Raw genomic sequence first — 11,641 nt, 5'->3', positions numbered from 1 at the left:
ACCGATCCATTTGAATAATAGGTGCGCACAGTTGTGAATGTATCCCTCTTTAAAAAATCGAGATCCAAGCATTTTTTTATTTTTCTATTTTCTGGTCTTCCTGCTCTCCGCAGCCCAGATAAGCTTCACCACCAGTCCTCTCCCATGTGCCTTCACCCGCCCCGGTTCCGTTTTCTCATATTTCAACATTAACATTTGTTAGTGTCCTCCCACTTGGGTCCACTTGAATACATATGGGGAGGGGAGGGGTGGGTAACCTTTAAAACAAACTGCTGCTTCTTGGGTCGTTCCCTCTGATTTCACATGTTTTCCGTCAAGAAGCGGTCTGAAGAGAGCAGCGCTTCTTTCAGGATACTGCGTCCTCTGCTCTGCTCTCTCCTCTTCCCAGGACAGTGAGACTCCAATAACGCCAGCTGTAAATTACAATATAGGCTACTTCTTCTTTTTTCACAAAAAATTACATATTCAATAATAAGGAAGATAAAAAGAAGTTAAAAGATTTTTAGATTGTATTTCAGTATATGAGAAAAAAGTCCGAATTCTCTCAGAATTCGGACTTTTTTTTTTTTTTTTTTAGAATTCTGACTTTAATCTCAGAATTCCGACTTCAATTTTAGAATTCCAACTTTAATCTCAGAATTCTGACTTTTTTTCTCAGAATTCTGACTTTAATCTTAGAATTCCAACTTTAATTTCAGAATTCTGACTTTTTTCTCAGAATTCTGACTTTAATCTCAGAATTCCGACTTTTTTCTCAGAATTCCAACTTTTTTCTCAGAATTCCAACTTTTTTCTCAGAATTCCGACCTTAATCTTAAAATTCCGACTTTTTTCTCAGAATTCAAATTGTAATCTCAGAATTCTGACTTTAAACTAAGAATTCCAACTTTTTATCTAAGAAGTCTGACTTTTTTCTCAGAATTCTGACTTTTTTCTCAGAACACTGACTTTAATCTTAGAATTCCAACTTTAATCTCAGAATTCTGACTTTTTTTTCTCAGAATTCTGACTTTAATCTCAGAATTCCGACTTTTTTCTCAGAATTCCAACTTTTTTCTCAGAATTCCGACTTTAATCTCAAAATTCCGACTTTTTTCCTCAGAATTCAAATTGTAATCTCAGAATTCTCACTTTAAACTAAGAATTCCAACTTTAATCTCAGAATTCCAACTTTTTATCTAAGAAGTCTGACTTTTTTCTCAGAATTCTGACTTTTTTCTCAGAACACGGACTTTTTTTTCCCTCAGAATTCTAACTTTAATCCCAGAATTCCGACTTTAATCTCAAAATTCTGACTTTTTTCTCAGGTTTCCAATTTTTTTTCTCAGAATTCTGACTTTTTCCCATATTAAACTGAAATAAAATAAAAAAGAAAATCTACTTTTTTGCAGTGGCCCTAATCCTCTTCCATACATTTAAAAAGAAAAAGAAAAAACAAAAACATCACATGCATTTATTTTGTGTTTAGGATGTGATGATATCTTTCGACATGTTGCGTCATGGCTCCAGTAGGAGGCGCTTTTACACAAATGGCTGTTTTTTTTCTTCTTCCTTCTCTTTTCTATTTCTAACTAAAAAAAAAACCAAACACAATTTTAGAAATCTTGTAAGATGTTTTTAAAAAAAAAAAAAAAAGGCAATAAGTTTTAAGCCAAATGATTAAATCAGGAAATGCACAAACAGCTTTCTTCTTAAAATCACTCAGGGACATATCATGGTTTATATGAAAAGGGTTTAAATATAGTAATAATATATATGTGTGTGTGCGAAACTGTGCAGTAATAGTTAATTTGTAACTCTTTAAACCTTGCACATTTGCTTTCTTGTGGTCCAGACTATTTAAGCAAGATCAGTTCAAAATGGTTGTGTGAAGAGGTAGGACTCTTTAAGATTTTGAATTTAGGGAGGTATTTAAGGTATTTGAATTTGAGGTATCATCTAGAAATGGGTTACTATTTACTAATGGATTGATTTGCATCTGCCTGCCAATCCAAGAAAAATAACCCTGCCTTAATGGACTGTGGAAGGAAGCTAGAGTACCCAACAAACTGGAGAGAACCTAAAAAAAAAGAAAGATTCGATTTAATCTTAGAACTTTCTTACTGCGAGGAAAAAGTGCTTTCAAGATCACCATATAGCCTATTACTAAAAATGCAACATGGATTGAATTACGGCTCAAATAAAACCTTTTCAAAAAAATAACCCCAATATCAACATTTGGTCATGACGTCTATACTCTTTTTTCAAAAATGGAATAAAATTCCAAATATTTGTGTGAGTTGCAGAGATAAGACAATGGGGAGAAAAAAAAACTACAGCTTTTATTGCTCAAAAACATATATGACTGCAAACAAACTAGGAAACCAAAGAGGAAGCTAGAGCCTGCAAATAACTACCTAAATTATTTATTAAGCAGACTTTAAAAACAAGGTGTGTTGATGAAGGGCCAACTCCTGGAATCAAAAATACCATTCCCAGTTTGCGTGTATGGCTGGTTTAGATAAAGGCTGCCCCCAAGTGGTGCAATGACATATATGCAAACTGCAGTCACACAAACAAGAGGAAGGTCAGCTTTGTTAAAAAATATTTATTGAAATGAATTCACAGTTAGCTGGTGGATCAATAAAAATGAATACACATCGATCCAAATCCAGAATCCCTGAATGCTAATGAGATTATAAGAACATGGTAAAATAACCCAGCATTTAATACCATAGTCAGCCTTTAGAATTGAACATGCTGATTCTCTCTATGGTTAACTGCTAATTACATTCAGTGATAAAAAAAAAACACATTAACAAGAAATAATATTATATATATATATTTCAGTGTTTCAGAGTAAGAATACTGATGTCGGTCTTAAAGGCTGAACATTGAAAAATCTGCAATCAGTTATAAAAACTGTTTTTGTTAGCTAATCATTAATCGACTTCTCAATAGAATAAGAATATCGAATGAAAAATCCAGTTTTAACTCTGTGCTAAAGATTTAAAAGAAACTTGAAGATGTTGGTGTTACAAAATCAAACCATTTATTCAAAAACTTATTAGAAGCCAAATATTTGTATCAAACGCAGCCATGAATGATGCTCTTAACTGTGAGACCTCTTTGTTTCTCAGACACTATGCTGTGATACACTTTACAATCCAGCCTCTCTTGTTCCGGTTCATTAAAAGCACTTTTAGAAAACAACACCTGGTTTTGCGGATTCACCTCAATGCCATACAGCTGGCAAAGTTTGGCTGTAAAAGATGTTTCCAAGCACAAGAGCTGTGCTAGTCTATCAAGAGGGAAGCGGCAGTTGCGGCTGTTGTATCCGTGGCAGTATATGAGCAGTAAGCGTCTGCGACATGTCAGCAGGTGGCGGTGCAACGCACAGGCCTGCAGGAAGTCCAGCTTCTGGGCTAATCGGAGTAATCGCACAGGGTTTCCAGCCTGAAATGCTTCATTGATTGCTAAAGCAAGCTTGATTGAAGGAGCTTGGCGCAGGCGCTCAGGGAGTTCCAAAATATGCTGTGTGGCAAGACTTGACCCTGCAGAGAAAGCATGAATTCAACAGGTTACACACTACATTCTTAGTGAAATGCCAGCTCACTAAAAGCAGACACCATACGTTCTTGCATGCATTCAATGTATATGACATTAATTCAGCATAATTCCAACAAATATGAATCATGTAAAAAAATAAAATAAAAATAAAAACGACTTGATATTATGCTGGAAAAAAAGCAATTGTGCTAGAGTATACACTATAGTTTGCAGGTGACTTTTCAACATGTAGTATTCTTGAATTTATCTCTGGATCTAAATACAGGGTTTATACATGAATGAGTAACTCTTATTTAATGCCTTTTAATGTTCTTAGAAATAATCTTAATGTCATCAACAAGTACCATGACTTATGTATATATATATATATATATATATATATATATATATATATATATATATATACACGCACGGCAAAATCCTTCGTCATCTTGACCGTGGACAGGCTGCAGCCATGTCCCAAGTTCCTTGTTTTCCCGCCACTTTGGTTCAAATGTGCATTTTTCCCCCCATTCTCTAGCCTTTTCTCTTCCTCAAGCTTCTTCTCTGTAGCATTTTAATGCCACAATTATCAAATTTAATGAATTTTAATGCCAATTAAGGCCTTAATTTAAAAAATTATAATTTAATTACTTTAATGATTTTTAATGACCCGCGGAAACCCTAAAATAATATGAAGTACAGATGAATTGTCCTAGAGTCCAGGACAATTAAACTTTACTCCCCAATATTTAGAGCAAGAATTTAAATCTAAGGCCTAGACTTACTTAAAAGCAACAATTTCAAAGATGTTAAAACAGATTTAAATAAGATCATTTTGTACAAAGATATGAGTTTGGTGAAGATTACTAATAGCCTACAGTTTACACCACAGGACATAGAAGACACTTGAACTGGGTTCAAGTGTGGATGGAACCTCTCCAAACTTGGTGGACAAAGGTGTACACTGGAGAAAATCAAAATCTAGATAAGTCATTTTTCTTAAAATAAGTGCATTTGTAAAATAGACATTTTGCCAATGGAACAAGACAATTTACACTTGTAAGAAAACACAACTGCGTTGTCTTATTTCAAGTGTATTTTATCTAATTATCTTATTTTAGGAGTAAAAATACTCCTTCCATCACCATCTCATTTACCTACTTAAATTACCGGTAAGAGTAAATACACTTAATTAAAGCTGAAGTCTGTAAGTTTTTAAAAATCATTTTTTGGCATATTGGCTAAAACTGTTAGCCTGGGTGCCATTCCGAACTTAGTCCCGCCCACAAAGTTTGAGGTCGGGGAAGTTCGGTCTGGCTCTGCTCCATAGTAGCGCCAGTATTATCGCCCACTGTCAGGCGATCCAATCAAATTGTCAGGGCGGGCTTTATACGATGATGGACAGATGACCAACAGTAACGTAATCAACCACGTGACCAATGCGCGCTTGGGTGACAACAACAATGGCTGCCGCTGGAGAGTTTAGGTAAGTAGATTCTGCTATTAGGTCTGTTCTAGAAGATATTGACAGCAAATTAATTTTAAAAGAGGAACAGAGAAACGCGATCAAGTCTCATCTTCTTATTCTAGGCGTGAAACTGCACGCTTTGATTTTTGTGGACAACAACTATGCCTCGCTTAACATACGTCACGCACTCCGTTGCTCTTATTGGTTGTAGGTCTATCCAATTGAGTGCAGAGGCATTTTTTTTCCTGGTTCGTTCGAAACACGCCCCATAATCACAGCTCTATGGAGCAGTATCAGACTCATATTCTGACTAGAATTGAGTCGGACTACGTCAGGCTATAAAACTGTCCCTATGTCCAGACAGCAGTACATGTGATATGTAACCTGTGAAAAAAACTGCTTCAATTGGTCCCGCATACTGCCTGTATTTCAATCTGGAAAGAATAATTCGGGACGAGTCAAAACAACCAATCACAGCCAGAGGAGCGTCTGCCATAACCCCCCCCCCCCCACCCATTTCGAGCGTAATGGGCGATCTCGCAATCGCTAGTTTGTTGGCTCTGCGCTGCCGTAGCGCAAAGATGTCTGCCTCCATGGCTGCGAGACCCGCTCCTATGTAATTATAAATAACGAATTCTAAGGCAATGCAAATATTAAGGTTAAGAGGCTGAGCTCGTAGATGATGATAAATAACAGAGTTACGTATAATATTAGGGCTGCAACAACGAATCGATAAAATCGATAAAAATCGACTTTTAAAAGCGTTGGCAACGAATTTCATCATCGATTAGTTGTGTCGCGCGATTAATGCGTCATCCGCCGCCGTCGTCATTGCCGTGGGGAGCCTCCCCCATCCCAACCCCGTTCTCCCGCAGGAGTCCATCTCAGCGCTACAGTCAGAGCCGCAGGATGTTTACCTTCAGCGTCCAGACTGCAAATGAAGCGCGCATACGCCGGGATTGACGGCGCAAATTGATCACAATAATTAAAATAGCCTCCGCTTTGTAAAGTGAAAAAAGTCGTAACATGCAACTTTTGTCAAAACAAATTAACATGGCGCGGAAGCACCACTGTTATGATGCAGCACCTGAAAAGGAAACATGTTGGAGCCTTCGATGGCAGTGAAGAGAGCTGATCAGCAGGGTGAGCGACCATGTTTGTTTCATTTTAAAGTGGGGAAACGTAACGTTAGTTTCTCAGGTAGCTCATCTGATGCTTTCCTTACCGTGTTAGTAGGTTACAGACAGGGATAAGGTTGGCTACTTATTTTACTTTTAATTTCATTTCAATTAGCTTAAGCAGCGTTTATATTTTCTTTATAAATAAATTAACTGGCAAATTATGAGGGCAGGGCTTTTAAAGTTTAAATCTTCTGGCAAAGATAAAGTAAAGAAGATCCTGCAATTTATGGAAGTAAAGCAGAATAAAATCCAGCAAGATCAGTAATATGTCAATTAATTATATGCCACATTTCCATGTAAATATCTGTCTTTGGAGGATGTGTTTTTTAGCACCCCTAGCTCTCTCATTTTTATTCCAAATACAATTTTATAATTTGAATCACAGGGCTATTTTTATCTCTATGGTTCAGTATTTTCTCAAGTATCATCTTTAACTGCTATACTTTCCTGTCCTAAAAGGCCGAACTCTTCTAGTCTAAAAAAAAACAAATTTGTTGAAATGGGGGGGCCTATTGTTTGAACCCCTTAGGGGCTTTAAAAAACAAAATTGTCTTTTTTTGCGCTTTATGAAACAAAGTACCCTATATTTTGTGGATGTACAGCTACATTTCTCATGTAAGTTTGCGTAGTTTTAACACAAACATTTATTTTTCATATAGCACCAGTACAGTTAATGAGCAACCTGTACTTGTGTGCTTGTTTGTTCTGTCTAAAATGTTTATTTTGGAATAAAGAGGTTAGTATAAAAAATATTTTTTGTCCGATTCGTCAATTAATCGAAAAAATAATCGGTCGATTCATCGATTTTTAAAATAATCGTTAGTTGCAGCCCTATATAACATATTACATTTCTGACTGTATATCCCTGTAATTATTACACACTGTAGCTTTAAGTCAATAGTTTCCAACTATAATAAATTAAAAGGAACCTTTTAGTTAAATAGAGCTTTGACAAAACAAAAACCCATAAATGTGAGTAACATCTACAGTAAGTAGAAACTGACCCAAATTGTAGAGCAAACCAAGAGTTTGAAACTCCTCTTGGTTTGGGTATGGTCCACTTCCAGTTTTGTAGCAGTCCAACAGCCAACTGAGGTATTCCTGTAAGTGTGTATCGTTGATGCGTGGATCGTAAATCTGCAGGGGTTCACCACAAAGCCGATATGAAGCGTAGATGTGGAAACGCACTGTTAACTCCAAAATGGCCACACAGTCCTTTCCAGACAACCTTTGGATGATCATGTCCTGTTTCACGCTACGCAGTCGATCAAACACAAAGCTGTACACCTGAAAGGGAACAATAAGTTTGTTTAGCAAAGGAGGGCATAACCTTCATCTGACAATTCTGGGGGTTGTGAACACATACATTTCATTGATTAATTGACTTTATTGATCTCACAGTGGAGAAATCTACTCGTTTAATCAGCTCAAACAGTCAAAAAGAGAAAAATGTGCCAAAAGAAGATTTGACAATTACCTTGGAAAATGATCCACATTTTACTTTACATTCCACATTTTAATACATTACAGTCTGAATCTTTATTCATTTTATTGGGATCTTTGTGAAATTTATGTGATGGAGGAAAAAAGTAAATAATTATCAAACTGAATTTTTTTTTTAAAACAAGTAATCTGAAAATCTTTACTTACATGCATAAACGGCATCCCTGCCCCCCATTCATGCAAACTGCCTTGTGCTTCAATCATAGCTTTTAGTAGTACTTTCAAGGGTTATACAGAGAATGAACATTAATGCTCATTCATTTTACCAAACAGCTAATTTATTATGTCTTGATGTAGATACTTAGTTCAATTATGTTTAATTGTGCGGTTTTAACTAATATGCTTTGCTCTAAGCCAGGAGTCAGCAACCCGCTGCTCCAGAGCTGCATGTGGCTTTTTAATGCCCTCCTTGCAGCTCCCTAGAGCTTTTTCAAAAATTTATGAAAATGGAAAATATGGATGCTTCTTTTTAGTTTATTTTAATATGGTGTGCAGAATGTCAGACATTCATTGTGTTTTCCAATGTTGTAAAAATGTAAATAATAAATACATTTAAACAAATGTAAAAATTTCTGTCAACGAAGATTTGTGTCATAACCCGCAACACACGTTTCAGCATGGCACGGTGCCAGGATGGTGGCTGTTGTATACAAAGCAGGAGATCCAAAAGGGAAAAAAGGAAGATGGCTGATGAGAACAGAGGATTCAAAGAAGAATTGAGTGAATCAGTTGCTTTCATTACCAATGCGAAAGGATAGAGTAGAAGAGTAATTTGGAAAGGCATTTCCAGGGAAAAAATGCTAAATATGCAGTCGACCACCAAGTTGGGAGAGAGAGTAAAGGTCCAATTTCAGTACTTTTTGGTAAATTAGAGGAGCGCAAAGATTTAAGAAGTGGATCACATCTCCAAACTCCACTAGTTTGTTTCAAGCATGGAAAGCCGTCCACAGATCGAAAAGGTAGCGCTCTGATGCAGGTATGTGAACTTCGTCCATTTTTTCCCAAATCCTCATAATAAGAATAACACCAAAAATATGATTACTTTATTGTCTTTCTATAATTTCATCAATGCAACAAAACCTTTACAGCAGAGTAGTCACATGATGTGACATTTGCTCCAGGATAAACATTTAATCATGAATACCTACTATACATTTAAGCCCAGGTAGTCCATTTTCATAGTGGGCTAATACACTTAGTTGTACGTGTTGCCATATGAGGCTTATACAGTATAAGACTATTACATTTTTGCGGTTTCAGACAGATTTGTCATTTCATTTCTTCGGTCCAATATGGCTATTTGAACATTTGGGGTTGCCGACCCCTCCATCGCACTTCTTGCTGAATGTTTGGGGCTTTGTACTGCTGAAAGGTGAATTTTAACCCCAGTCACAACTATGCTACCTCATGAACTTTACTTTTGCCTGTGGTTGAGTAGGATTTAGGATTCCATCACAAGCATTCCCATAGCTTGGTCTGCCACATGTGGTGCGATATTAGCTTTCTCGCATCCATAACATTCTGCACGAGTTCTCTTCTGTTCAAGGTAGGCTTGTCAGGAATCAGGAATACTAAGGTTTGAAACTTAACACTGTTATGAAAGAAAATATTCCATACTCCGTACCATTGGGAAAAAAACAAAATAATAATAATAATTTCAACCATTAAAAAAAAAAAAAGATTATTTTAACTGGAAAAACATACCTTTATCAATCTCATCATGGACATGCTTTCTCAATAGAATCAAAGATGTCAAATAGATTCAAAATAAATAACCCAGATACATAAAACTGACAATAACAAAAATATGCCAACAACTAAGCCAAATTAGTAATGCATTCAGACACAGTGTTTGAGTAATTTACAATTTTGTCAATTGCAGTTCAAAGCAGCTTCTTCCATTAGTTTGCTTTGATCTTGCTAAATTATTTGTTAAAACCTAGAAGTCATCATGGCTGCCCTTCAACAGTCTCTCTAACGACTCTAGCACATGAGCTGTCGCGCTGCAGTTATATCAGTGTTAGCATAAGCTTCTTTGCTGTTTTATTGACCAAGGTGTTTCTCGTGGTGATCTTTGTTTTCCAGCACACCTTAAAACCCTTCACAGCAGAGCAGCGCTACTGCTAGGATTAAATTGAACAAAGTTCAACTGAATTAATTAATCAATTTATGGTGGGAATTGGTTGTGTCTGGATTTATTTAGATGTGTTAAATGTAATGGGAATTAAGGCAAATGCACATCAAACCTTCAGATTTGTTTTCAGGGGGGAAAAAATACAAAATGTGTAACAATTTTATTCCATTTGAAAATTATGTCATGCTTTTAGCTAAACTCCAAATGAAGCCATTATAAGTTTGTGGTTTCAATGCGAGATCAGGTCATATGCATTTTCTGCATAGCACTGCAACATATAATTTACCAAACGTTTAAGTAAATTGGATTTAATTATTCAGCAACTTTTCTCCCTTATATTATAAATATCTTAACAGCAACATTTAAAAAAAGACATGAGCCCAAAAACCCAAAGTCCGGGAGCCCCGCTTACCTCAGTCCATGGCTGCAGACTAGGTGACCCTGCAAGCTCATCAATGAGATAGAAAACAGTCTTCAGCAACACATCAGGTGGTCGCAGGTCAGAGGGCTTTGTCACATCTTTCCCTGCTGCTGGTCTAGAATATTCTTTGACGGCACGCAGGGGATCTCCCCTTGGCTTTGCAGACTTCTCTGTTCCTGGGACCACTTCGAAACGGTGAAGCCGGTTCTGAGACTCACGGTTCAACAGTTCCTTATGAGGGCACATGGTTGGACAAGTCCCTCTAGGAACCACTTCCTTTCCTCCTTTTCCAAAGTCCTGCTCTTCTTGTTCTACCCCTTTCTTTTGGGGTTTGCTTCCACTTTGACATCTCTGTTTCCCCCTCTGTCCACCTGATGGTGCATTCCAGTTCTGTGAGTAAGAGCTGTGGAAGAAAAACACTTCCATTAGTTGTTGAGTAGTTAAAACAGTTTTTGTATAAAAAAAAGCGATTTCTTTTCCTAAGTTGGTATGCATAGAATAGTAATTCAATCAGTTCATCAGTGAGGGTCTTACTCCTTTTACATTTGCAATTCAAACAGAGAAATATATGTATCTGTTGTTTTAGTTGGGCATGGTAAAACTAAGAGGCTAACATTTTACACATAAGGACTGTGTGATTCCCAAATTTTTTTTTTTTTTTCTCTTTATCGAAGTCTGAGTGTAATTTGTCCCAATTTCCATTTTGGAGACAGACAGGTACCTCAAAAATAGCTTCTAGAGGACAGTTAGCTTGCTAACAATTTCAGGGTGAGAATAAAATCTAAACAAAGCAATATGTAGAAACATTTGTTTAAACCACGGTGTATTAAAAACATATTTTCCAAACTTATATTAAACAAGATGCCTGAGTAAAAGCGGAAAAATAAATATGTGCACTTACACACGCTTGTTTCTCCTGCGGTTCATCGGTAAATGTTAATATTGTCACTTTCCGTTGGCGTCCAATGAAAACATAGCAGGTAAGACGTCACGTCCGGGAAACATGCACAAAATAAAAGCTGGTAAAACGTCACATCCGGGAAAGATGTGTTTTATTTTAACTCTTAGTGAACAGTTTCAACGTTACAAACTAGGGAAAAGAAAGAATCTGATATGAAAAAAATAAAATAAAATGAAATGAAAAAAAAAAAGACATGAGTAACATACCACATAAATTGGTTACAATAATAATAAAATGATGATGAACGAAAAATAATTAATGTTAGAACTGTAAATATACAATCATATGTTTATATTACTATTTTTATGTATTTATTACTGTTTTCAAGGCTGCACTTTAAAAAATGAAATTGTCTAGAGCTGTTTTAAACAAAATTTGTTTTTGTTTACAATCGTGTATACAAAATGATCAAATAAATCTAAGTCTAATGTCTAATGAACCA

At 36.2% G+C, this 11,641-nt stretch overlaps 2 protein-coding genes across 2 annotated transcripts in view; both read right to left on the bottom strand.

Annotated features, from left to right (window-relative positions):
- cpamd8 (C3 and PZP like alpha-2-macroglobulin domain containing 8) overlaps nt 1-343 on the bottom strand; it is a 57,572-nt gene extending 57,229 nt beyond the window's left edge. Inside the window, exon 1 of the mRNA XM_038301729.1 lies at nt 1-343. This exon is cut by the window's left edge and continues 226 nt beyond it. The gene's annotated coding sequence lies outside the window, so the exon portion shown is untranslated.
- Nucleotides 344-2,372: 2,029 nt separating this feature from the next.
- On the bottom strand, nt 2,373-11,247 carry sac3d1 (SAC3 domain containing 1). Its single transcript, XM_038301717.1, has 4 exons — nt 11,140-11,247; nt 10,230-10,641; nt 7,185-7,467; nt 2,373-3,533 (listed from the first exon to the last, which is right to left on the bottom strand). The coding sequence occupies exons 1-4, from the start codon at nt 11,163-11,165 to the stop codon at nt 3,067-3,069; spliced, it is 1,188 nt and encodes a 395-aa protein (XP_038157645.1). The 5' UTR covers nt 11,166-11,247; the 3' UTR covers nt 2,373-3,066.
- Nucleotides 11,248-11,641: the final 394 nt, after the last annotated feature.

The sequence above is a fragment of the Cyprinodon tularosa genome, unplaced genomic scaffold, assembly GCF_016077235.1.
Source record: "Cyprinodon tularosa strain WSP-4 unplaced genomic scaffold, ASM1607723v1 ctg473, whole genome shotgun sequence".
NCBI classification, from domain to species: Eukaryota; Metazoa; Chordata; class Actinopteri; order Cyprinodontiformes; family Cyprinodontidae; genus Cyprinodon; species Cyprinodon tularosa.
Note: the sequence above shows the minus strand (reverse complement) of the source record. Positions and strands in the feature narration are given on the sequence as shown.